Source organism: Accipiter gentilis, chromosome Z, assembly GCF_929443795.1.
Source record: "Accipiter gentilis chromosome Z, bAccGen1.1, whole genome shotgun sequence".
In the NCBI taxonomy this organism is placed as follows: Eukaryota; Metazoa; Chordata; class Aves; order Accipitriformes; family Accipitridae; genus Astur; species Astur gentilis.
The window spans coordinates 75,491,825-75,519,057 of NC_064919.1; the positions used below are offsets into that span (position 1 = coordinate 75,491,825).

At 43.1% G+C, this 27,233-nt stretch overlaps 3 protein-coding genes across 5 annotated transcripts in view; all 3 read left to right on the forward strand.

The window, feature by feature from the left end:
* Nucleotides 1–27,233, forward strand: part of NADK2 (NAD kinase 2, mitochondrial) — a 367,514-nt gene that overhangs the window by 128,823 nt on the left and 211,458 nt on the right. The window lies entirely within an intron of this gene.
* The window catches only part of LOC126036567 (arginine-glutamic acid dipeptide repeats protein-like), a 178,969-nt gene that overhangs the window by 37,730 nt on the left and 114,006 nt on the right, over nucleotides 1–27,233 (forward strand). The gene's annotated exons all lie outside the window — the stretch shown is intronic.
* The window catches only part of LOC126036555 (ran-binding protein 3-like), a 33,297-nt gene continuing 8,379 nt past the window's right edge, over nucleotides 2,316–27,233 (forward strand). The window contains exons 1-13 of the mRNA XM_049796493.1: nucleotides 2,316–2,705; nucleotides 12,367–12,425; nucleotides 12,697–12,733; nucleotides 13,364–13,441; nucleotides 14,527–14,601; nucleotides 15,464–15,538; nucleotides 16,191–16,315; nucleotides 16,788–16,891; nucleotides 22,014–22,098; nucleotides 23,210–23,309; nucleotides 24,442–24,572; nucleotides 25,513–25,633; nucleotides 26,235–26,377. Coding sequence (XP_049652450.1) covers nucleotides 2,456–2,705; nucleotides 12,367–12,425; nucleotides 12,697–12,733; nucleotides 13,364–13,441; nucleotides 14,527–14,601; nucleotides 15,464–15,538; nucleotides 16,191–16,315; nucleotides 16,788–16,891; nucleotides 22,014–22,098; nucleotides 23,210–23,309; nucleotides 24,442–24,572; nucleotides 25,513–25,633; nucleotides 26,235–26,377 — 1,383 coding nt within the window. The 5' untranslated portion in view covers nucleotides 2,316–2,455. The remainder of the gene's footprint in view (nucleotides 2,706–12,366; nucleotides 12,426–12,696; nucleotides 12,734–13,363; nucleotides 13,442–14,526; nucleotides 14,602–15,463; nucleotides 15,539–16,190; nucleotides 16,316–16,787; nucleotides 16,892–22,013; nucleotides 22,099–23,209; nucleotides 23,310–24,441; nucleotides 24,573–25,512; nucleotides 25,634–26,234; nucleotides 26,378–27,233) is intronic.

Below are 27,233 nucleotides of genomic sequence, written 5' to 3' on the forward strand. Positions count from 1 at the left end.
GGAAGAGTGGCTGGAAAGCTGCCCGGCAGAAAAAGACCTGGGGGTGCTGGTCGACAGCCGGCTGAATATGAGCCAGCAGCGTGCCCAGGTGGCCAAGAGGGCCAACAGCATCCTGGCCTGTATCAGAAACAGTGTGGCCAGCAGGAGCAAGGAGGTGATCGTCCCCCTGTACTGGGCACTGGTGAGGCCGCACCTCGAGTCCTGGGTTCAGTTTTGGGCCCCTCACTACGGGAAAGACATGGAGGTGCTGGAGCGTGTCCAGAGAAGGGCAACCAAGCTGGTGAGGGGCCTGGAGCACAAGTCTTGTGAGGAGCGGCTGAGGGAGCTGGGGCTGTTTAGCCTGGAGAAGAGGAGGCTGAGGGGAGACCTGATCGCTCTCTACAACTGCCTGTAAGGACGTTGTAGTGAGGTGGGTGCTGGTCTCTTCTGTCAAGTAACTAGTGATAGGACAAGAGGAAATGGCCTCAAGTTGCGCCAGGGGAGGTTTAGATTGGATATTAGGAACAATTTCTTCACCAAAAGGGTTATCAAGCATTGGACCAGGCTGCCCAGGGAAGTGGTGGAGTCACCAGCCCTGGAGGTATTCAAAAGACGTGTAGATGTGGCACTGAGGGACATGGTTTAGTGGTGGGCTTGGCAGTGTTAGGTTAACGGTTGGACTTGGTGATCTTAAAGGTCTTCTCCAGCCCAAGAGTTTCTATGATTCTACTGCAGTAGGGGTAAGACAGCACACTTCAGGATTTATGCCAACACACACTGGGGCTCTACTGAGGGAAAATTACTCAACATCTGCCCGCTCTCGGGCTTCTTGCATTTTTTTTCTGTGAAGCATCTGGTACTGGCGGTACAGAGAAACTGCATTAGACTGGATGCATGGTTCCGACGAACTTTTAGCCAATTCCTTCCTTTTTGTCTTGAACTATTCGGATTAGAGGCAGTTTAACACCAGGCCTGCAACTTAATGGCCTGAAATTGCTCCCACTTGAACTGAAGAATTTGGGCCCGTTATCATTTAAGCGAACAACGGGAGACACAGGCTAGGCTTTATAAACTTGCTGCACAGAGCATCTGGAAGGAGGGGACCGTAGCACCTTTTTTTGCTGACACTGCGCGGGGTTCATGTCAGCATGGCAATAACCACAGCGCTGGGCTCTGTCGCTTGATGTTTCGCCTTCCTTTTGGAAACAAAACGCCTCAAAAATCAACTACCAAGCGCAGTTACCGAAGGAGGCTGCTGCTAAGCAAAAGCCGCGGTTCTACTGGAGGGGACAACAGAGGTCCTCCGCGGTGAAACCACCGAGGAGCGCAGCACCACCGCCCTTTTTAAGGGGTTCGGCTTCGCGGGGGGCATTTTTACGACGCGCTGTGTCTCCACCGGCCGCACAGCGGCTCAGGTCGCGGCGGCGGCGGCGGCGGCCCGGAGGCGTCCTCGGGCAGCCGCTCCCGCCGCCCCCGGCTCCGGCGCCGCCCGCCAAAGCTGCCCGCGGGGCCGCCGTCCTCCGAGCCCGCGGGCTGCCGGCCCCAGCTGCTGCGGCCCACGCCGCGACGGGCCACCGGAGGCAGCTGCCGACCGACCGTCCGCCGACCCTTCCCGGGCTGGAGGCGGCGGCGGACGCCCGCCCGCCGTCCAGCCCTCACAGCCTGGTGAAAGCCCTGCAGCGTCCCTCCTCTCCGTGCCGCCGGGCGGCTGCTGGGATCGCGGCCGGGCGTTCGCGACCCCGGCGGTCTGCGGAGCCGCGGGACAGCGGCTGCAGCAACCCTGGGGGGGGTGGTTCACCGCGACGGGAACCGAGCCAGCCCCGGCCGCGCTTCCCCTCCGTCGCCACGGCCGCGCCCGCCGGCAGCCCGGCCCGGCCCGGCCCACCCTTGCCCCGCCGCCAGCGGGCACCCACAAACCACCCCCTCGGCCGCCAGCCCGCCCCCGCTCGGCGGGAAGCTCCTCACGCCCCTCTCCGCGGAGGGGGCCGCCCGCGGCTGAACTCCCGCCCGCCGCCTTCTCTCAGCCGTCGCCGGTAAAGACGGCGCACGGCCGCTTCCCCGCCCGCCCTCTTATGTTAATCGGCCGGGCTTTACATATCCCCTCCCAACGCCCGGCCCCCGCCAAGAGCTTGCCCCGAGCTGTCAGGGCAGCAGCGGCGGGCCCTCACTCCCCCGCCGGCTCCGCCGCCGCCGCTGCAGCCTCCGGCTCCGCCTCCGGCTCCGGCTTCGCGCTGCCCGGCGGGCAGTGTCCCCCCGCGGCCCCGGCCGTTCCCCTCCGGTGGCGGCTGCGAGGGCTGCTCGTCGCGGGGCCTCGCCTGACTAGTCGTGAGGGGGGGGTGGCCTAGGCAGCAGCTAATGAGACCAAATCCAAAGCTCCAGACTCAGCTGCATCATACATACCTACGTAACTGCATACATATATACATATATATATATATATATATAAAAAAAAAGTAGTACTTCCGAGAACCTCATAATGAGAAACCAGCCAATTCCTGCTTGCAAAGGGAATGTTCTACATGCAGGTACACGGCGCTCCTGTGCAGGCTGCGGCGGTTCCGTCAGATCCCGGCACGATGCGAAAGCCCAGCCGGGCCTCCCCGAAAGGCCAGACCGGCCCAGTGACCGCTGGGCTCCGCACCAAGCTGCTCGCCCGCAAGAACAGACGGCCCGCAGGTCCGGCTCCCGCAGCGGAAGGTTCAATCCCAAGGAGGAATGCCGCACAGGTAGGTTTTGCTGGGTAACGTTTTTGGAGCGTCTCCTCTGTTCCCCCTGCAAGGAGGTTTCTGGAGAACGGGATGAACACAGAGAACGTGCCCGTTGGGTAACAGCGTTGTGGGTGATGCAGAGCAAGAGCTCGGCTGGCTGTAGGTTCTTTGCTGCAGGTTTTTAGTGGTAATCTGCCAGGCATCTCCGATTTGTGTTTTAGTTGAAGGAAAGACACGGCCAGGTAGTGTACGCTTGGGGTTTTACTTGCAGAGCACCCCAGAGTGGTCTCTCCATCTTTGACCCCCCCTGTTGTTTCAGCTTTCCGCAGCTTTCCAAAAGGCCGGCCCTGGCAGCGGGTGGGAAGAGCGCTCGCTTCCCTGGCTGTTCCTCCCTGCCCGGCACACCTGGGCAGGGAGAGCGAAAGGGGCCCAGCCTGGCTCCCCCGCGAGGAGCCTGACTACAGAGGCGGCCAGCAGAATCCTTTCTCACCTCGGTAGTGAGGAGGGCCAAGAATTGAGAATGATTTATGTGAGCTTGTGATGGTAACATTTCCTAAGAGGATGCACAAAGAAACAAGGGCTAATAGCAAGGATATTTTGCAGGTGATGCCACCAACCGTTTTTTTTACCACGCAGGCTGACGAATGAACCCAAAACAGCAAAAGGAGGCATGCGCTTTCAAGGTCTAAACCTGATGCTAGGACTGATGCAGTTTAGAGCGCTTGGGCTAATTTATGAGTCAACCAGCCTTTCAGCTTGTGCTTAGTGTTGAGCACACCTAGTCCAACTTACAGGCCTAAAATTTAAGGGGGTGTGAGCGTTGTTGGATCACGGCTTGATTACCTGTGTAGTTCAACCTCTGCACAAAATCCCCGAGTGTTACTTCCATGCTACTTTGTAGGGATTTATGAAATTTAATATTGGTACAATGCCCTGAAAATGGTAAAGCTTTATATGCCTATGAATTTTACTGCCGTTCCATTGAGTATTTTACAGGCTTTTCTGATATATTAAAAATGCTGAGTGCTGGCTTGTTGGAAGTTTCAGTGCTTGGGAAACAAGTTTTGGTTCCATACTTTGGCACAGCCCTGCTGATCTAGTGACACGGTTACTTCTGTCATTGCATCACTGCTAGAATTACATTATAGTGATGAGACTCCCAAAAATACTTTCTTCACTCCAGCGTTTGAAATAAAGCCAAGTAGGTTTCATTTCTCTCAGGAATTGTGTTAAAGTGTTGGCTGGGGCAGGGGTTTTTTCGTTGTAATGCCTATTTATGTCTTGCCCGTACAAAGATGAGGACTGTGCTTTACGGAGATAAATGGGTGTGATATATGCTGTATTTATAAACACTTTTGCAGGCTGTCAGCTGAGTTTCCATGGCTAAAGAGAAGTGTGTTCATTTTCCAATCTCATATGGCATGCTGTAAACCCGCAGTGGAAGCTAGGAGTAGTAAATGGAATCTGGGGGTAAAAGAACCCTTTCCACACTGATAAGAAAACTGTAGTTAGAATCTGTAGCATTGCGAAGAGTGGCTGAAGAGAGGCTGAACGGGCCGTAAAAAGTTAAGGCTGATTCTGCACAGCTGTGCCTGGGTGAAGAATCCTTGCTCCCATAACTGGTCTCACTAAGGACAGTGAAATTATTTATGTGGGTTATGAACTATTTGCATGACAAAGAACGTGCAAGACGGGAGCCTTAGCAGTACAGTTAAGCTGTCCTAGGAGAAATCCTTCCAGGAGTTTTATTTTGCAATAGTCAGTTGGGTGAACTTTTCCTTTCCTCTTTCCGAGTACGATGAAACGTCTTTGATGATGCACCCTCTGTTGATCCAAACAGGGATATGTGAAGTTATTTATCAGTTCCCCAAACAGTATTTACAAGATGCCATCCGAACCCAAGATAAGCAACGTACTCTTTGTATTTAATACAGTGTTTGAGCTGCATGCAGTGCTGTGTTCAGTAGTCTCTTCATGGGCCACTGAAGTACAGTCACTTCTGTAGCAATCACAGCCAGGTGGCCAAATGTCTGTTGTGTAGGTTTGAGTTCTCTAGAAAGAAAATTCTCAAGAATGTTGTTTTTCAGAAAATGAAAGGCTTTGTCCAAAATTTCATCTCAATATGTTTGAAGGACTTTATTTTAATAATGCTGAAACTATTTCTTCTCATAAAACAGTTCCGCGTGGTTTTGGACCAATTATTCAGAACAATTTCTATTGAACATTTTTGGAAAATCAGGATTCATGAGAACTTGTTGCAAATTTATTGATCCAATGACACTCTTCAATAGAAGAGTATTCTAAAAGAAAAAAATTCAATTAGCTTACAAGCCTGGAAATATGACTAAGATACTGAACTTAAAAATTTGTGGCCTGTATAGCAACATGCGTCTCTGCGTATGGAGAACTCTTCTGATTAGCATTGAAAATTTGACCAGATTAGAATTTAATTTGATTTATGACTCTGTTTATTTTCCCATTTTGTTTTTAGTGGTTATTGATTTACAAAACCTACCATGTACGTATACTGGATTTAGATGCATATTAATTAATCAAGCTTATTTCACAGTGTCTTCGCAAAAAACCCCAAAACCCCGAACGGTAAATTTGCTTGGAAAATCCTGCCATCTTGGCATTAGAACTGATACTAATTTTTAATGGAGTTGTCCTAGAAAGTACTGAATATGCTTCATAAGCAGAAATCAAAAGTGTGAAGGGTAATAAACGAGAACCTGAAAGTAGCTTTCCAGGTCCATATTTAGAGCCTTAAATAAGTGACCTGAATTTCCAAAGGTGCTGAGCAGCCAGTCATGCATGTGAATTCCACCTGAGTTCTCAACTGCTCAGCGCTTCCACAAACAGACCTGTTACTCGGGGTCAGCAATTCAAAATTTTTAAAAAGCTTTTTCTGTATCTCTTAAAGTTGGCCAATTTTATTAAGTTGGGTGCCTAAAGTACGGCTCTAGGACATCCCCATTTTGCCTTATGTCACCTTCATTATTTAAGTTTTGGCAGAGGAAAGCCTGGCTTACGTAGCGAGGTCACTGAGGGACCCGAGAAGTTGGCTGGCAGCCTTGCCGCACTCTCGCTTGGCTGTGAACTGACTCTGTTTTATGTTGCGATGTTCAGTATTTAGGAAACAGAAACCGCGGTTCTACTGCAGGTTTGGCAAATCCTGTTCTTAGCCAGAAGGTTTTTACTATTTTTTCACCTCTTTTTAGATGAAAATGGGGCATCTCTGGAAATACTGACAGATGTCTTTTTTGTATCAAAACCCAGACACAATATTTAACCGTGAGCCTGAGCTTGGATAGCAAAGTATTCTGTTAATTTATCCTACTGCGTATTTTCGCTGTGTGTATTTCTCTTCTGCCTGTTATTGCAGTTTATCTTGCGTATAAGTAGTTTTCTGTGGTTTTGCAGCATATTGAACAGAAATTGGTCATATTAGTACATAGTTTATCTCTGATGCTCCTTGAGACAACATGTTAAGGGACAGATCATCAGCTAGCATAGTCAAAATAATTCCTTTTTTTTTTTTTTTAACATGACGATACAAATTTCTGGATCCATGTCTTCCACTTACATGCTAGTCCATTGTTGCCTTCTTCACTTGCCACAAAATACGAGGCACAATATTTTGTCTTAGTGTTTTTTTCAAGTAATAGCTGTAAACAGCATATATATTCATAAATAGCAGAGGCAACACTCTCCCTTGGTTTTTTTTCCTTAGTATTTTAGTATTGTGAAACTACCTCTGGGGATGTCGGAACTAAAGTCACAGTAAACCTACTTTTCTTCTTAACATCTTCCGCAATTACGTGTTCCTGTTGAATGCAAAACAAACAAAACGGCAATGTTATGTGCAAGAATTTGTTGTTATTTCTTAACTTTATTTGGTGTGAGTTCTGTGACTTGGCAACCATCAATCTAAGCAGTAACATAAAAATGCAGTAGTGTTCTGCTTTTATTTTTGCAAATTATTGCAGTAATATACAAAGCTAGTAAAATTCATGCTATAGGGTATTAGAGTGCAGAAACTTGCTAATACTATGTCGTAGCCTTATCTTTTGACAGGATAAAATTATAATCTGATTATAAAATTTCATGTAGTAGTTTTTGTGTTGTGTAACACTTACTAGGATGTTGTGAGGGAAAGCTAGATGCAGTTAAAGGTTTTGTAAGTCAGTGACATTGCTTGGAGATGATATAATTTTCCAGCATCTTATTCTATTTGAGAAAATGATCTTTGATTAAGAAGGTATTTTCTTTCTTTCCTTTTTTTTTTTTTTTTTAATTTTTTTTACCGTGTAAAAGTAGAAAATTGTAGTTTCTGTTTCAGAATTAAAAGTTTTCCTATGAGGTGCAAATGGGATTGCTACAAAACCCAAAGAGGTTCAAGTTGTTACTTTAATTTAAGGAATTATGACAAAAACGTCATTTTTTACAAGTCAGCTTTTGTTATCAGTGTTAGATCTTTGTTGGCAGTTATGAACTACCAGGTGGGGTTTTTTTCAGGTTTAGTGTGAAGGATTCAGTTTTGTAGGTAAGCCAATCTGAAATACCTGATTGCAGGATTGGTAGTAAAGAGCTATACAAATAATATATAAAGTTGTGGGAAAAGTAGAAGCTCAGGCAAAATCCATTGGATTGGCATTAGGCCTTTATGGAAATTCTCTGGATGAAACTGTTGAAAGAAACAACAGAGACATGAGAATCCTGCCCCCTAACTCGTCAGTGGCACTCAATTGACAAATAGAATAAAAAATGCCTACTGCCAGCTCTGTGGTGAAATATTTAAATTACAGGTTTTCGTATGACTTTCAGTGGACCCTAGTTAAAAACTTTAATACAAAGTAGAAAAGCAGAACACCATGTAAAGTGTATAACCTTACATTTGGTAAGGTACTAGGTTAATTTACTGGAAAAGTAGTTACAGCTTGCTTCAACGCTGACTGGCTAGTCCCTGAAGAAGGTATTGTCCAGTCACTGAGCAAGAATTTGAAAATCCAGGTGAAGTTGCATACCTCTGACACCACAGAAAGCCCAATTGCTTAAATAGTTACTCAGTTTTGTAATGAGCTCAAAGGGATCACTAATCAATGAAATTGATTTGAACAGAACGCAAATTTGAATGAGAAAATGAGTTTCTGTACTTCCTTTCTGTAATAGTATACGTTGCTAAGACTGGAAGAGGAAAATAGGATTGATGTGTAAGAACCGTAATTGCCGTCAAACACCGATGCCTGCATTTTGGCACTTTAATGCGTATGAAAATCGGTTTGATTTTTAGGTTTGATGGGCCCTCACAGCCTCTCATTGGAGTCAGCCATCCCGAGTGATGTGAAACCTTCTACTGTTATGTTTTATAGTTGTGGGTTCCTAGCCCTATTTTTCGATAGGAAAATGTGAAAGTATTTGCCATGAATATGAGTTAAGATGCTTTCTGACTTCTGGCAAGTTTGGTGGTGGTGAAGATGCAACAGAATTGATTTTCTTTTGACTCTGAAAATGTCAAAATTAACTGTTTAAAAGTCAGAAGCAAAAAACTTTTATTGAGGTCACAAATTCCTGTCTTATCCTCTTAAAGGTTTGAGTTTGTTTTGCTTTGCACTGTCAGCCACTCTTGACATATAGCTTCAGGCATACGACTGCCTGAAGATTGGAGAGAGATTTGGGCTCATCTTTTCTCCACTGGGCCCTTAGCCCTCACAGGATCGTCCTCTGGGCAAGACGGAGCAATAACAACAAGAACTCTAAAATTTTCAAAACCATCAGCGTCCCGCTTATTCTTTAACATATACGTTTTGTGAAGTTTCTACAGCTTTAGGAGAAGCAATAGCAGTAAAAGTGAAGGGTGGTGTGTCGCAGCAAAGGCTGAAGGACCCCCACACCTCATGGACAATGCTGGCTTTTGGGACGCGAGCAAAGTTGGTGAAAGCAATTTTACAGCCTTTCTTGCATGTCATTCTGACCAGTGCTTCCCGGGCTTGGGCGGCAGCCAGCGATCACTTTTCCCCAAATGCACCTCTGCAATTTTCTTTCAAATGGAACTCGGTAAATGCAGTCTCCGTCGGGGCATACCATCACTTGCCGGTTGCCTTGCACGTACCGCGCGAGGCAGAGCGCCGAGCAGGGCGGCAGAGCCCACGCGGGCCGAGCCGTGCTGAGCTGATCCGAGCCGAGGCGAGCCGAGCCGATCTGATCCGATCCGAGCCAAGCCGATCCGATCCGATCCGGTCCGATCCGAGCCAAGCGGCGCAGGCAGCAGGCCTGAGCGGCGGGTGCCGTTCGCGGCACGGCGCGGAGGTCGGAGCACGTTTGGTGGTGCTTCTGCCCGGGGCGCGAGGCCGGAGGCAGGGAGGCCGTGCAGGCGAGGTCTCAAACAAGGGAACCCGGCGCTTCTGATGTGTCTCCAAATGTGAGGCCAGGACCCTTCGAGTTCAGCGGCGTCAGGGGAACGCTCGTGAGGGACAGAGAGCCCCACCCGTGGTGGTTACTGACGGGCGGACAGACAGACAGACGGGTCCTGGTGATGGCTGACAGACGGCTCCTGTGCCCGGACTCTTGGCTGAGGCTGGCGGGCGAGTCCAGCCTCTGCAGCCAGGGGCGGCCAGCCCACTTGGCAGGTTTTTCTGGTCGTTTTTCCAACAGCCCCTCTCACCCACAAGTACCGAGCTGCTGGGGACTGGAGCGGCCCAGTCTCAACCGGGCGCTAGCCAGCCTGTGCCCGCCCGTGTCCCGCCGGTGAGGGTGAGGAGGAGGAGGAGGAGGAGGAGGAGGAGAGGCGGGCGGCTCCATGCCGCCCCGTTCCCCCTCGCCGGGGCCGCCGGGGTCGCCGGGGCCGCCGCCGCCGCCGCCGCCGCGGGAGGGGGGTGCGGAGGCGCCTCTCCTGCTGCCCGCAGGCGGCCGTGCGGCCTGTCGGCGGCGGCGGCCTCGGAGCGGGAAAAGGAAGGCGAGGACGGCGGAGTTGCCTCCCGGGGTTAAAACCAGCGCGCTGGCACGGCGGTGGCCGCTCCTTGGTGGCCGGCCTCGTCCGAGGGCCGCGGGTAATCCCGCCTCGCCGCCTCGGTGGCCGCCGGCTGCAGGTGTCTCGGGCCTGCGTGCCTGGGAGGTTTAGAACGTAGGGGGGAGTCGAGGCATAGGATCCATCCATAGTTATAGGACACATGCATAGTTAACGCGAACACGCCTGGGAAGGTCGTCCTGTGGGTGGCCCGATTGAGGAGTGAAGGTCTTACGGATGAGCTACAGGGAATGCTGCTCAGGAATTACAAAAAAGGTTTTCTTCGTCTGGGTAGAAGCAATACAGAACCGCAAAAACGATAAATAACCGTGGCAGCGTCAGCAGCCTCTGACTACGTCTGCAGACGGAAGGAAAGTTTCCCCTTGCGCTCAAAAGCGGTCGATGTGGTACGTCTTTTGTATCTAGCGCAATATCAAAATAGGAATATTTCTCTGTAAGAGCTACCATTATACCCTAGCTTCACATGTTGCTGTTGGTGATCAACCAGTTACCAGTTTTTCTAGAGGAGCTTCTGGGTTTTTTGAAACTATTACAGGAATTCTGTTGTTGTTTAAATTGTAGTGAGCTTTCCTAATTCCTTCAAACTCCCTGCAGCCTTTTAGCTCCAGCAAAAGTTCACTCTGTGGTAGAAGGGCAGTTCCCTTTTCACAGCAATTCACTCTTTGCTAACTCCATGCTTTGGAGCAGTAAATCTACTTTTAGAAATAGTGCTAGCTTCTGAGCTTTGAGAGGTAGGTACTGTGGAGAATATGGAGGGTTCTGTAGTCATACTTTTTTGTATTTTTCCTTTATTCAATAGAATACAAGACTTTTTTGTTTGTTTGTTTTGTTTTGTTTTGTTTTTAAGGAGACCGGAAAAAAGGCTGTTATACTGAATAAAACACGTTTCGGTGAAATACTATAGTTTATGTGTGCCACTCCCCTCTAGTGAGTAGAAATGGAATTACCCCATCTCATGCGATGCTATGGTCCCCCAGCTGCAACCAGATTATGGAAATTTTCTTCAACTTTCAGTCACAGAGAGTTACCTTTTTTGGAGTTGAACAATATGAACTTTTTTCTGCTTTCTCTATTAAGGACAAAGCAGATCTGCATTGCAAAGCATGCCAGGTTTGCTAAAATCAGTCATTTGTGCACACATAATGCCCAAATAAATGCAAAATGAACCTCAACAACAGCAAAACTGTATTAGTTTTTACTGCTGTGTCTGTATATCACTGGATTTGAGTAACAGTTTCATGCTTCTTGCCCCAGGTTACATACACACATTTATTTTAAAAATGTTTCCTTTTTTCTTGATTGTTGAATATATATATTTATACAGTAATTTTAAAACCTCCATGACAGGTTGATACTTGCTTTATTAAACCTTTAAGCGATTGATACCAATGCTGGAGTGGTTTGGTCACAGATGGATGTGGCAGCCAAGATAAAAACGTCACTCCGTGTATTTTCCCACCGACGTTTTTGTCGAACAGGTAAATATTCTACTATAAAACAGAGGAAAAAGATGGTGTGTACATGATAAATATTCTGTCAGCCGTCAGTTAACAAGATATCAAGTGTGGGATTTCTCTGGCCAAAGGCCAGTCATATATAGCTCAGTAGTCACCCTAGCCTGTCCTTATCACCCATAGAGAGAAATACATGCATTTCATTCTTCTTCATTCGTTCATCTCTCAACGTACACAGCTAAAAGATGCTCGTGCTCAGAAGCTGATTGTTTCTATTGACTACACGTTACAGACAGCTCAAGCTAGCATGAGGTGAATCCTGTATGTGGTGGTCTAAAAAAATCTATTTGTGTCTGCTGCTTTGCTCATTAATTGTGCCATTTATTGGCATAATAAATGTGTCATTAATTGGTGGTATTGCTGAAAACAACTTCTGCTTTCACACTGACAACCGAAGTTAGCCCATTCGAGTTGCAGAGGCTGTGAAGGTCTCATTCTTTCAAAGTAAGTAGCCCAAAGAAGTCATGTAAGATGTAGAAGCAGTGAACCCTAAATCAACATAAAATTTGATGTGAGGCAACTGTATGCTGAAATATGTTTCATAGAAAAAAACCCCAAGACATGGATCCAAAGTTGTTTTCAGTCATACCTAAGAAATGCAGAGGTACGCCCGAGAGCGGAATTTGCTCTATAGAACTTGATGTTTATATGTCATACTCACACATTAAAACTGACACTAGGCATTCACTTACATGAAGCCTAAAGAATGGCAAGCGTGTGCATGTAGCTGAGAGGCCAATGTAACACCTTTCCTTGCTTTCCTTTTGGGATCATTTTGCATGTCATGTCCTTGCAGTTTTCTGAGAGCAAAAGCTGCAGTTTACCCTTGTGCTTAAGGGATGGCAGATGTTGTTTGTAAAGGCTAAAAGTACTTTTTTGTTCTTTTTAACTAAAAGAAGTGCGAAATAGTATGAGGCCAAATCCTGTGGCATGTAGTGAGGCAAAACTCACACTGGAATTTGAGGACTCATCTTTATTTTTATTTCTGGACCGTGCTGTACATCATTGCAGCTCTATATTTTCTTCCTTTGTTACAAAAGGATAAAGTCCTGTTTGTTACTGTACAGCACTTTGCGAACTGGTTGAGAAGTGCTATTACAGAACTGTTATGACATGTTATTACTCTTCCCTTTTCCAGAGAGATCAGTGCTTGCCCAGCCAACATTTGTTTTTGAAAAGAAGGACCGTCCTTTGAAGGTAAAAAGCTTTTTTTTTTTTTTTTTTTCCCCCCTAATTGAGAAAAAATGCTGAGAAATGAGAATTCTGTAGACAGCAATCCTAGCAGTAATAAAAGATTTTAGCCCAGGTTAAGACTTGTAATAAATGGTCTCAGAACAGGGAAGAGTAGAAACTAGAAACAAGACTGCTTTCAATGCATGTGTGCTGGATTGATATACTTTGTGTCCTGGTCTAGAAAATGGCTGTTCTGTTCTCCTTGACCTTCCCATGCTTGTATTTTTTTTTCCAGCGGCCTGCAGAAGACCTGGTTTGCAAAGCTGACAATGGTAATAACCACCTCATTGAAACAGTATAATAATGCCCTGGGTTATTCTTAGGTCTGACTGTTGCCTGTGAATATAGTGTTCGGACCCTTACTTTGTATGAGCAGGGACAGATCGCTTGAGCAGGGACAAATTGCTGTTAGTAGACTAAGGCTATGTGGGTTGTAGAGTCACCTGCCATGTCCTAATATATATGTCCCTGTCTTACCTCAAGAATTCTTCCATCTTACCTCTCATGTTTACCAGAAAGTCAAAATCCAGAAGCCCTGAAAAGTGGCCAAGTATGTTCATCAGCTGTATGGGTTCCTATTTGCCCTTTTCTATTTGTTTAGGCTACATTATCATGTAAGTTAATATGCTTAATGTCTTCTGAGCCTGTGGGCTATGAACTGATTCTAAGTCCTTGATTTAAGTTCCCTGAACCTAGTGGAAATAAAGAAGACTCCCTAGGCCTTTGTGCCAGGTGTTGACTGAGATTCCAAAGCCCTCGTGCTCTTAGGTACTGCCTTAAAGCTGTTCATGTAAGTCATTCCTAGAATTTATTGTGTTCAGGTTTTAATTTCGTATCATAACATTGTGCTGAAATCTCCTGCCAGTCTGTCCCTGCAGAACGTTATATGTACTTTTCTCTAGATTTCATTAGTTGTTCCAGAAAGCGTGCAAGATCATCATCTTTTACTTTGCGGAAGTCTGACTCTCAGTCTAACACAGGTATGATGTTTAGCTACAGTCATGTTTTAATTACTATAGTTCTGTATTCTCATCTGGTAAAGAAGAGAAGGAATTTTACTGTCTAAGAAAAGCTTCTGGACTGTAGAAATGCTGCAAGTCATGAAAACTTAAACATTGATATAAACTTGCTGGTAATTTCCAATAAATCCCTTTTTAAGTAAAAATATATTCATTTTCCGTACTAACATAATACAACATAAAGTAGTGAAAAACTTGTACATTTCATATTGTTTCCTTGAATTGCTCACACAGTCAAGGGAGGAGGAGGGCTGGAAAGGAATGAGATTCCCCGGTTTGTGGAAGAGATCAGTGTTCCTTGGGCAATCCCTGAAAATGTAAAGCAGTTTCCAGAAGGGCCCCTCCTTTCATTCAGCCAACAGCTCACCTGGAAGGCTCTTTAAGGACTATGTAGTGCTTCCATGGGAAATGCACACAAGTCACTGAGGCGCCTCTGCAGAAGGGCTGATCTGGTTTTTACAGCGTTTATTTAACATACAGATGGGACCAGAAAGTTATTTCTGAATTCAGGCATTCATATGTGTACACTGTATTTTGTTTTATGTAGTCCTGTGACATACCTGAATGTAGCTATGAGGCTTTAAGAGAACCTAAGTTTGGTTTACTCTGAAAATTATACTGAGATCATACACAAAAAATCATAGATATGGTAGAAATGTTAGAGTATGCCTATACCAAAAAACAAAGTGGGGTATAGGAGGAAGCTTGAGTGATTGACCTCTTGATTGTCCACACTGCTTAATTGATAGCTAACTCTCTGCTTCTGTTTTGAACCTCCCAAACTAGCAGTCTCCAAGACAGAGCTGTTACAGAGTGGACTAGCTGTAAGTAGCGTGCCTAAGCCAGGCTGTGCTGCTTGGCCTCAGAGACCTCTCTGATTCAGCAGCACAGGCATAACCTAACAGTGTACTTCAGAAAGCTGGTAGTTAGCAGGTAATAATTTATTCTACTGCCAATGAAGGCATGACATCAAATTGGCTAACCTTAAAATTAATCTTCTTTTTTTCCTCTGAGCAAATGATAATTTGAGTCTTTTATCCTTTCAGATACAACTGTCGCTCAGAAAAGAGGGAGATCATCTTCCTTTACCATCCTTCCTACTTTCCCTCCCTCCCAGCCAGGTAACTGAAAAAACCCCAAACAAAACCAATAAACATTTATGTAGAAAAGCAGGTATTAGCTAAAATAAAAAGGTGTACAGAAATGCTTTTTCTGCAGGACAGAGCTGGGGTGCATTGGACTAGTCTGGTATTTGGACAGAAGAAAGGAATGTTTTAGGAGGAGGACTGGCAGTTCAATAGAAGAAATGTTTTATGTGTTTCCCAAATGTTTTACAGGTCCTTGGCAGGCATTGGCATAAAGGATTTCTAAACAATCTTAAGAGGACACAAGATTGTTTTAGCAGCACACCGTGCCCTTTTTGCAATGAAAAAGTTGTGCTTATCTTGTGTCATTTTACAGGATGTGGTACATGGTTGCCATCACTTTCTGGCTGGTGTTTGCTATCTTGATTAAAATGGTGAAAGCATCAGTCGTGCACCACCATCATTATAGTAAGTTATGAAAGCCTTTTTAGCAGAACAGGGCAGGGCACATTTATTTATTCCCATGTTCTTGGGCGTCATTTACTTATCTTAAAAATGCCTAAGACTGAACCAGATAGCATTGCCATTTCAATAGCTTTTGCAAACCAGCAGCACCTGGTTTTCAAAGCTGTCGAAGGATTTTATGAATTTAAAACATCCATTAGTATCCAAAGATTTCTGTCTCTGACATAGCCAGAAAAGCCATGGTGCTTTCTGTGCCTAAGTCTACCCACCTGTAAAATGGAGACAGTAACAGTTATCTCAGAGATCTTGTTTAGATTAATAGGTTTGAATATTGCTCATGTACTACCAAAATAGGAAGGGGTTACAGAGATGTGAATTAATAATTCAAATTTGTTACTACTCACTATTAAAGTTTAAATTCCTTGTTCTGTAGTAAAGAAGAATAACATATTCATGACCTCAGCTCTTCTTCAAAGAAACCCTGACTTGATCAGAAGTACAAAAGAAGGTAACTGTCAATGCAATATTTATTCACTGTACTTCCACAAAGGCATTCTTAACAGACCAAGAAGACATAAAAATGACAACTCTTCTCTATGCTGAGTGATAGGCTAAGAATCTTTGTGACATAAGTTATTTGTTTGACAGTGTAAATATCCTGTGAGCTCTGTTCTGAGCCGCTGCTCTGACTACTCAATTCCTGAGTGGACTGAATATAACCTTGAATAGTGAAATTCCACATTCCTAACTGAATAACTCTGCTCCTGGAGAGGGTAGTGAAGAACCGTCTTGGCGTCTGCAGGTGCAGGATTAAATTTGAAATAGCAGAAGACAGATCTAACACAAAGCAGTAAATATAAGTATAAATATAAACACGTATTTAAATACATAAATACAAATATATTTTATACATCTAAACAACTTTTTTTTTTTATTTAACACATTATCTTTTAATTCTGGTAGGATCATGGGGTTGGTGTCACTACAGAGTTGTGCATTTTAGAATGGATTACAAAATTTCAGAATGTGTAGCAAGTAAACAATAAATGCTATTTAAATATGCTTTGAAGCTTTCAGTTGAAGGAGGCAAGACACATAGGTATGAATTAGATGGGAAGAAAAAGTCTCTGTTTAAATATTTTGTCTTTGTATTTTGCAAGGATCCTTGTCACAAAGTCAATTGCGGAATGTCATTAGACCTGCCATTTTACAACCCCCACAAGCCCTGGCCTGTCCTGAAAATCCTGTAGTATCTCCAGTGACTAAGAAAGAAGCATATGTTCAGGTAAAAAGAAAAGTAGTTTTACTGGCTAATGTATGTTTGCAGCTCAAATACAAAAACCCAGTGCTGTCTTAAAGCAGTTAATTATTCCACTGCCTGATTTTCAAGAAAGTTCCCCTCTCAGTTTCAGTGGAATCGATGGATCTCTGACATGGTGTGAACTGTTAAGCTCGTGCTGGCTGTGTTTGAAAAAACATCTCTTCTCTGCAGGCTGTCTCAGCTTTCAGATATCAGGGTTCTGTGGGCAAACCAGCTTTGGGAATTTTTTGGATTTTGTTTATTTAGAAAGCAACATTTTAGCATTTTGATTAAGGGCACTGGCTTAGTACACAGCTGGAGGAAGCTCAGCCAACTACCGCATATATATATATATATATATATATATACGCCTCGGTGACTCTGGACTTCTAGCAGACCTGTTTATAGCAGAAAATAAGCTTGGTCTAATTAATTCATCGGGTTTTACCATTCCTAGCTATCTGAAGACAGGTCTTATTCCTCAGCTGAGAATTCAGTGAGTTCCAAGACAGCAGTGAGGTCATCTACTACCATGAATCTTTCTACCTCTAAAACAACACAGTAAGTTTTTCTTTATTGTATTCCTGCACCATTTTGTCATTTGGCCTATGGCACGCCCTTTTGTCCTACATGTCTAACATGGTACTAAGCCCGTGGTATCTACACCCACACAATGCTCAGTGGTGTTTGTGTGTAGTGCCAGAATTTGTGGGTACTGACTTGAGCTCCGTACACCACAAGAAATGGACTCCTGCTGGAAATTAATCTCTGTGGGACAGATTGTTTCTCATTAGCAACCCCCAAGCCAGAAACTATTTTGGTTTGCCATGTCATGCAGCTTTGGCAGTTCAAAATATGTCCCAGTTTTGAATGTTTACAGTCATCTTTGTGTCCCTTTGGAGAGCTCTATTCTGATTGCATGGCTGCTGCATCTCATAAACAGATGCAGAGAAACTCAGCAATTACAAAAATATGTGAGCATCTTGGACACAGAAGACATGAAGACGACCATACAGGACTGATCTGGAAGACAAGGTCAGTGCTGCAACTGATCTTCTACTTCCGTGCACACGCCAGAGTTTCTGGGATGAACAGCTGGCTGTGATGATTGTGGTAGGGTGGCATCTTTGTGCAGACATGGGTTGACCAGAACAGGCTTGAATGTCTGCATGAGGAAGCTGACTTGCTTGGGCTAGGACGTTGCCCCTTGCCTCTGACTGAAAGAGCTCATACCGGTGCAGAAGCGGGCTATTGCCTCTCTCTGGAGACTGGCTCATGAGAATGTTAGGTCTGTGGTTAGCCAGCAGGTTATCTTGTAGGTATTAATACTGCTTGCTGATGGTTGATGAGGGTTGTTTGCCTGGAAGTTGTGAGCATCAGGAATACGCCTGAGATCAGTTGTGATGAGAGAATGACATTTTAAAATGGCTAGGGCCACAGATAGCACATCTGGGATGTTGCCTCCTTTCCCCCTCCCACCCAAAGAGGGCAGAGAACGTCTTAACTGCAAAGGAGTCCAGTCCAGTCTCCTTCAGGGCTGGATGGGCCACAGATAAAGCTTCCTGCACACAACGTTTGGGATGCACAGTGCTGGGGTTCTGAGGAAGTAAGGAGTGTTTAGGTGCACAGAGAACTTAGATTCTTAGTCTTTGTCAACAAGAAGAGCATAATTAGAGGGCAGATGCTCACTGTGATTTTGGAAGAGCCAGCCTGTCCTTGTCTATCACAGTTAATGCTGTCTATCACAGTGATGGTGCCCTGTGAGAACAACATGGAGCCAACAGAGCATGCTGGAATTTTAGCAGATTCAAAATGATGGCAATGCATATACCAGAAAAGCTAAAGGGAAGGTGGTACTGACTTCAAAATCAGTTGCTATCGCTACTCAAATCTATTTACTTTCTGTCAGCTGCACAATATCTCGGAAAAGATAGGTGAGTGGCTTTCTTTTGTGAAGTAGATGGACACAGAAATGCAATGCAGTGTTTGAGTGCTGACAAGTTACAAGACTTAAAAGTGCTTATGGTATTTCTTTTCCTTTTCTTTTTTAAAAAGGAAATTGCTAATCTCTTTGGGGTATTCATGCCTCATTAATTCTGCATATCGCAGTTGTGGTAAATGTTGGTTTATTTGACAAGTTGAAAACTAATTTAAATACAACCAGGTGCTTACTGCTCTTCTGAGATTGCAGGGGGTGTAAGTGCCATTCTTCCGATGTGTATTAAGTGACTGATGCTTTAAAATACTTCAGTAGAGTCTTTTGGGCATAGCTGTTTTCTCATAGATAGCTTGACAACAAGTATTCAAACAAACAACTTTATTATAAACTCCGTATACATGCTAAACAGTAGTAAACATTGCAGCCAGACCTGCTCATTGCTAAGTAAAGAATTTTCTGAGTTTGTTTTTAATTATCAGTCGAGATGTAGCTAGTGTTTATTTACAAAATAAAATGCAGACACACTCAACAGCAGGGATTGCTGCTGCCTGCAAACGTCCCTCTTGCTTTCCCTCCTCTTCCACCTCTTCTCTATGTGACATGATTCTGTAGAGAGATGAATGAAAATGGTTTGTTAGCCCTCTGCAGTTGCTGCAGCTGTCCACGTCCCAGGAAACCACCAATGGTTCCGTTTCCTGAACGGGCTGTAGTAATGAACTGAAAAGAAGAAATTTGCAGTTTCTTAAGTCGGCTTAAAAACTTGGAGAGAAGATTGTGTCGTAAGTGACAGAAATGTAATGCTGGGAAAGCTCAGGCTTCTGGTCATGTATTCAGCTCTGCACAAGGATTTGCTTGGAAAACTGACAGGGTTTAAGGCCGGCACTGGAACTGGCAGCTACTCAGACCCTTCTGGACACTCTGAGGACAGTACCTGGATCTACTCCCTTTCCGTAGTCCCTTTCCAGTATCTTATCCACATTTCTCCTTCTCCTGTTCTCCCTTGTTAGTGTTCATTCCCTGAATTCAGTGCCTCTGTTTTGAATCTCCATGGCAATGTCATCCCGGGCACACTTTGTTCTTGCCCTGCAGCAACATAAGGGTATTGAAGTTTTAATACAGCTTTAAGGCTGGCACTTCCAATTAACTGTCCGGAAGAAGAAAGATCCTGCACCAGTTACTTCTTCCTTACATTTCCAAAAATAATCAAAATCCATTTCCCACATTATTTCTTTTGAGACAAACCTCTACTTTCAGGTTTTTTTACTCTTCCAGACTGCTATCCTTCCCAAGTTGCTACCGGAGCAGCCTAGAAGCAGCCGACAAAATTTCGGGATGCAAACTGATCACAATTCAGTCAATTTTAGTGGGCAGTTTTCTTAAGGATTAGAAACTCATTAGTTTAAACACACTTTAGATTCCCTGTTCATGGCCCAAAACACATATGGAAGGCTTCAAGGCTGAAAAGGGATGGATTTTCTGATTTCTTTTTCTTATTTGCTCTTAGTCTTAGCAACACATCGAGCATGAGAATGTTAAGGAATATTTTGTTCTTCAAGTGTAAAATGGAGATAGCTTGTCCTTGGGAATTCCTTCATCCTGTGTGAAGAGATTTCAAGCGCACTGTATTTGTGAACACAGAAACTAAGTTTTAGAGGCAACCGCCAAAGTTCTGGCAACAAACCCAGCTTCTTAACAGGAATATCCTCTGCACGACATAGGTGCTGTTAAGCCCTCCCAAGGGTGATGAATGATCTGGAAGAGCAGATAAGTGGTGCTGAAGTATGCAGTTTGTGACAGAACATCAGATTGTCTTCCTGCCAAGTCATCCTTCTGGAAGAGGAAGAGACTAGAACTTGGATGGTTTTGCCTTGTGGCCAGCAAGAGATGCAGTGATTAAGCTCTACAGAACGCATAGAATCATAGAATCATTTAGGTTGGAAAAGACCTTCAAGATCATCGAGTCCAACCATCAACCATGCCCACTACACCATGTCCTGAAGTACCCCATCTACTCGATTTTTGAATACCGCCAGTGATGGTGACTCAACCATTTCCCTGGGCAGCCTATTCCAATGTCTGACAACTCTTTCAGTAAGGAAATTTTTCCTAATATCCAATCTAAATCTCCCTTGCCGCAACTTGAGGCCATTTCCTCTCGTCCTATCACTAGTTATTTGATAGAAGAGACCAGCACCCACCTCACTGCAGACCCCTTCAGGCAGTTGTAGAGAGCGATCAGGTCTCCCCTCAGCCTCCTCTTCTCCAGGCTAAACAGCCCCAGCTCCCTCAGCCGCTCCTCACAGGACTTGTGCTCCAGGCCCCTCACCAGCTTGGTTGCCCTTCTCTGGACACGCTCCAGCACCTCCATGTCTTTCCCGTAGTGAGGGGCCCAAAACTGAACCCAGGACTCGAGGTGCGGCCTCACCAGTGCCCAGTACAGGGGAACGACCACCTCCCTGCTCCTGCTGGCCACACTATTTCTGATACAGGCCAGGATGCCGTTGGCCCTCTTGGCCACCTGGGCACACTGCATGAACCACCTATAAGCCTTTTGTGAAAAAAACCCCAAAACAAACAACACCCCCCCCCCCCCGCCCCAAACCAGCAGCAAGAACAACTTCCACACGAAGTTTCCAAGGACTTCCTAATGACTTTTATAAAAAGTGGATCCTGTCACATTTAAAGTGGCTGTGTAATTAGCAGGTCAAATCACAGCTGTACTTACATTAGAATATCCTTGAATGTAATCCACAAGTAATACACTTTTTACAAGTTGTGAGTATGTTACTATTTAAAAATGCATTCGCTACCTTCTCTTAAAACCTGAGAGGTAAGAGGCTAACTGAGAGTAGTTAAACTCAGGGTGGCAATGCAAAAAAAAATTGATGTTTTTTATCTGGAAAACCTGAGACACTAAGAAGGAAGAAGGGACAGAGGAGGAGAAGGACAAGTGTTGTTTTAATGTATCTTCTGCCAGAACCAGTCACATTCCAGATCCTAAATGTAAAGTGATGTATCTACTGTATGAAATTTTCTCCTCAATCTGTATCCCCAATCTATAGCGGGCCAGTACCAAAGGATTGCAAGTATTTAGTTTTCTTCACTTCTTATTTTAAGTATATCTATGGAACAGGTCATTGAAAAATGGAGAGAAGATCTTTCTTCTTGTTTTAGTTATAACTTCTCATAAGCCACCTGCTATCATGCCTTTACATTTTTGCAGTATTTATGTGAATTGAAAGTGTGTGCATTAGAATACGCTGCTTCTCTGCCTTTCCAAGACATTAGGTAGATGACCGAGGAGTGCCTGTAAGGCATTGGGGAGGACATTATTCTGAAGGGCATGAGAGCTGTAGGAACATGAAGGGATAATTGTTAATCATTGGTAGTCTTTTGGTGGAGCAAAAGGAAACAGGGAAAGAAATGTAACGCATTAAAGTTTCTGGAGTAAGACACTTACCTGAGGAGGAGGCGGCATGTTGTTTTGCTTCTTATTCTTCGCTTTTAAGGAACATCCTCAGTAACCTTCATGAAATACAGTGTGATACTCTGTTCCTTTAGTGAAATGTTACAGAGAGAATATTCTCAGATTCTCTTAAAAGATTTTGTCTGATTACTTAAGTAGTCATTTTTTGTTTGTCTTTAATGTAAGGTGTGGAAAAGTAAATGCGTGAACTTATTTGTATTCTTTACAAAGTTCTAAAGAGTTCTAAGTCACATTGTTATGTTATTTTGTTCCCACAGAAGTCAGTTGTTTGAAGATGAAAGTGTACAAAACAGCAGCAATTCTGATTTTGTGTTTGGAGAAAACATGGTTGAGAGAGTTTTGGTAAGATCAGTAAATGCTGGCAGACTTTTTATCAATGTTAATGTACTCCTGAGTATAATTTTTTTCAGAGATTGATTCTTTTTAGGTCATCCTGTTCTTTTAAAGATGTGAGAAAATATGATTCCAATGACTGTTGAGGAGAAAGTAACTTAATATTTGCTGTAGAAGGGGTAGGCATCTCTATCTTCCCCGTCCTAGATAAGTACTCCAATTACTAGCCTGTACTAGTACGCACTTCTCTTTTGCTCATTTTTTAACCCGAAAAAGTTTGGTTTTATATTCCATGTAAAGTGGGACAGCTAAAATACAAGATAAAAGAATGTGCTCCATACTGCTCTAATAATTTCCATTGTAACTGTTAAGAGATGGGAGAAATTAGTATGAGGGGAAAATCGAACATCCATCCTAGATAGCGTCCGTGTTCAACTATGTTGTATGTGCTGTGAGATAGCTTAATGGATCAAGTCCTGAAGGAAACTCAGACAAAAAGGTGGTTCCCAAGCTGAGGACTGCACCATTTAAAAGGGAATTGAAATTCAGTTTCTAGTAGAAGTAGAATGAAAACAGTATGCGTATCTGCCAGTGAAAAAGCTTGGCAACCATAGGTCTGGGTTATGACTTCTGACCAGGATTTAGGTATGAGGTAGGAGTTGGGCCACTGAGCATTGTCAGGAGCCAGAAGCATTTATTTAGATATGCCTAAGGAACTTTATCTGCAAAAACTGAAGGTCGTGGAAATTCTTAATCCTTCTGAGGTTAAGTTTGTGGTGTCTGAAAGTTTTCACCTATTCTTCTGGGGCTTAAGTGCTTAAACTGGAAATTAGCTGGTACTTAAACCTCTAAGTCCTTCAGTGGATTTAAATCCTAGTCCAGGATCCATACAGAGAGGCCATTCTTCTTGGTGGGAGAAAGACATACTGATTTTATGACAATAAAGTTACTTCCACTTGAGACTGAAATTGTATCATCTGGGTCAGTTTTTACTCTGAAGATACTCCATTTTCTAATCTTCAGCCTAGCATGCATTAAATGATTCGATGTTCTATCTGATATGAAGTAACATAGCCATTTTATTTAAATAGGAATTCTTATTTCCCCTGTTTTTTCCTAGAGTCCTGAAAAGCATCCCCAGCCGTGTAATGGAGCTGATTCATACAATGGAGAAATAACATCCATGTACATAGAACCTTTTCATGTCAGTCCACAAACAAGTAAGTGTACTTAGCAAACAAGTACAGTTAGCTTTGTTACTATGTTTCACTGTATTTTAGAGGATGTCAAATGAGTGGTGGTCAATAATTTTCATCTATTCTCAAGTTATCCAGTCACTAGTACACTGGCAGCATGTGCCAAAAATCTGTGTTCAGAAAGCAGCTACAGTTTGATTTATGACGTTTGAACTGGACTAACTTCAGAATGAATGATCTAAGTTACTCAGGAAAGGATGGAGTTTTATGGATTATTATTATTATTTATTACAGATTATTATTTTTTATTACTTGAAAAAAATGTGGTGAACTTTGTGAATGCCTTTTGGACCGCATTTTTGAACTACGTTTTTTAAGCTGTCTGCTGCTTGTATTTTGTGACTGTTCATATAAATTACTTTGCCATATTTGTATCCTAATTGGAGGACTGAAACTTCCAGACAGACAGATTTCGGGGTTTGTTTGTGACTTTGGTGTGAGCTTTTCTACTAGGCAAGCCACATAAACCTAGGCTGTGAGGGAATCCAAAGAAGGCCCATATCCTGAGCCCTCTTGCCAAATTTTGCACCCTCTTTACTAATGGATGTCTTGGATCCTCATCCGCTTTGTATGAAGATTCTTACAAGTAAAAAAAATAAAAAATTAAAGCCTATGGAAAACGTATCTAGATCGTGCAAAATACAAAATTTTGTAACAATGTTCCTTTCAAATCTTGTCCTTTCGTGTTCCTGTCAAGTATTCATTGTATAGGTATTACTATTCTGAATACTAGGATGTGTGTCTTTCATTATTTATTAATCTGCCCAGCAATATGACAGGCAAGTTTCATTTTGAAAATCAACTTCTAATTATTTAGGGCTTGTTTCTGCAAGTTGTCCCTTGGGGCAAACCTCTGCAACTGCAGAGAGCCCTGTTCTATTCAAAATGAGTCTGAACAGGTGAGACATTTTGCATTATTCCAGCCTTTTTCTCTTGTATTTACTGCTTTGGCCAAAAACTTGTTAATAGCACTAAAGAATATCAGATACCACAGGGTTTACTGACGTCGCAGGCCATCCTATGTCCTAGTTTTGTTGTTCTGAAAATACTCCCCGTACAGAAAGGATTTCCTTTTTTTTTTCCCCGCCTCCTACAGAAACAGCTTTGTTGAGGAATGCAACACTAAATGAATCAGCAGCTGCTTCTATTTGCAAGCCAGTAGAGAAAATTCTGTTAGATAAAGTTGACGTTATAACTGGAGAAGAAGCAGAACACAATGTGTTACAGGTATGTATTTCATAAAGCCTTGATGGTGAGCAGTTTTGTGGTTGAGAAGATCATCTAGATCTATTACAGATCTGACAATAACTTCAGTTTATATTTTAAATTTTCACTTCTTTAAGATATAACTCTACTAACCCATTATTTCTATAGGCTGATATTTTCTTTTTCATATTACATTTGTTCATTTTATAGTGCCTTTCAGTAAGTGGCTGCTTCAGAACTGCGTTCTACAGTTATATTTTATAAGCATCTACACAGTGTACCAGCAGTAACTAAAACTTCAAAATTTGAACTGATTTGGGTAATGATTTTTTTTTGGACAAAACTATGTTTGGAAAAAAGCAATGTGTTGTCAAAGTAGTTAGTTTTATAGTTCATCTAAAATATCAATTATCTTTCTGGCCCTCCAGGATGTATCTTGCTATTCTTCATCTTCAAAATGTTATTTTCTCAGAAAATACCAATGATGTATATGTTTTTAAAAATCTTAACATTGAAAGTTGCATTATTTTATCATTGATTCAATCTTCTGTCTTGTCAGAACATGAAAGTTTTACTCTCTTTGGAGTGGTACTCTCCTAGTAGTGGTACTACTGGTATCCTGGTCTGCATAATGTTTCTAATGAGTGAGGGAATAAGATGTAGAACATTTGCAACAAATTCAGCTGTGGTAGTGGGTATTGCAGGTGAAGAGTTACTGAAGATGAAGTAATTGAAAAAGTAAACTGGGATTCATGCTGAATGTCCTCCATAACTAGCAGAAAGTTTAGCACACATCTGGGAGCCATTTCATTTTAAGTAATAATGGTGATAGATCTATATATCTTTCTATACATGCATATGGATGTATTAAAAGCCGTATCAAAAGGTTTGAAAACATAAAGTTTTAGAACCAGTAATATTAACATTGGCTGGCAATTTCCATTATGTATTTCTCTTTCAGATCAACTGCAAGCTTTTTGTATTTAACAAGCTTTCTTTAACCTGGATTGAAAGAGGCAGAGGATCCCTGAGGCTTAATGACACTTCCAGCAATAAATGTGGAATGTTGCAGTCAAGGCTAAGTAAGAATTAAGTAACGAAGTAACACATACACAAAACACTAAATAACTTGTACTGTTGCTGGCTAGCATAAGTTTATTTCAGAACATTTAAAACTGAGTAGCTAGTTTTATTTAAGTCAAGTTGCTGGCCATCTTTTTAACATTGCCTGATAAAGTTACCTGTGTTACAAACTGAGGTACTGGGCATTTTTCACTGTTTGTACACTCACGCTTGCATATGTTGTTGGGTTCTGTGTAATTGTGCTGCAGTGTATCTTTAGCTCAGTCACCAGTCTGACAGTTTACTCCCTTTTGGTTCTGCTTTTCCAGGATTTTCCAAGTGACTGTTTCAGGTCACTTCTAGAATGTTGTTGTTACTGTGCTATCATTTTTTGTACTGTATTGCACAGTTTCAGCAGATTATTTGCTTTGTATGCCAGATGTATTGAAAAAACTAATATATTTTGGTATTTTAAAAAATAGTTATCTCATCATGTCAGGTTTTAGACCTAATTAAAAAGAATAACTCATGAAAATATTAGTTGTATACAAGTGCTAGAGAAGACTGCTGCAGTGAAAACGAAGATGGTTCCAATGCCTTATATAAACCTTCTTATTTTAGTTATGCGAAATCAAGGCAGCCTGAGACTGATTCTCAACACCCGACTGTGGGATCAAATGGTTATAAAAAGAGCAAACAGAAAGAGCCTGTGCTTCACTGCAACAGACCAAGAGGACCACTCTGTTCAAGTATTTCTAATTCAGGTAAGCAAGAGAGAAAAACCCCAGCCAAATCCCCATTTCATCTAGGATTGTGAAGACTTGCTGAGGCTCTGGTTTTAGCAAATGGCCTTTGATGCTCTGTCAGGCTGTTCAGCTTAGCTGTTACATGGCTTTTATTATGAAATGAGTTAGAAAGTGCCATCCCTTGGTATTTCAAAAAAAAGGTGTGAAGATGGGATATGGCCTTAGGGCGGACATTTCCAGACTGTGGTTCACCTGCCACTGATGGAATGGATATCATTCCAGTCATATGCAGCAACTGCTGTTTCTTACAGAAGCAACACTATTTTCTACACAGGTAGTTAGATATTCGTAAATTACTTTGGTACAAGGCAGCAGCTTTCTGCCATGGTTCTCGACACAGTGCTTGCAGTAATCCATCCAGTGTAGGACCTCCATTTCTCAGTTGAGGAGAACATAGATTTTGCAATGTCACCTTATGTAAGACAATAGTCTTGGGAATCCAGGTTTTCTCTAGCAAGGGCTGGTAAGTTGAGGATGGAAGTATGGTGGACTTAACTTGCAAATAAATAGCACATATGTCCTAGGTTAAGAAGTGAGAGCATCCACCTGAGTTTAAGGATGTCTCCGGTTTCCCCAGTAGACCTTTCTGGGAAGGGTTCAGCCTCCTGGGCAAGAAAAATAACTCGCCACTTCCAGGAAGTGTCACATGTCATACACAAGCAAAGCACTATGCACCTTATATGCCAGCACTGTAAGTCTGTCACTTCCAAACAGTTATTGACTTATGTATGGCTGTGCTGGACAGCTGGTCTGCCTGTGAGAATTAGAAATGTTCTGGATTGCCAGATGTGCTGCACAGTTTTTCTAGTGTATA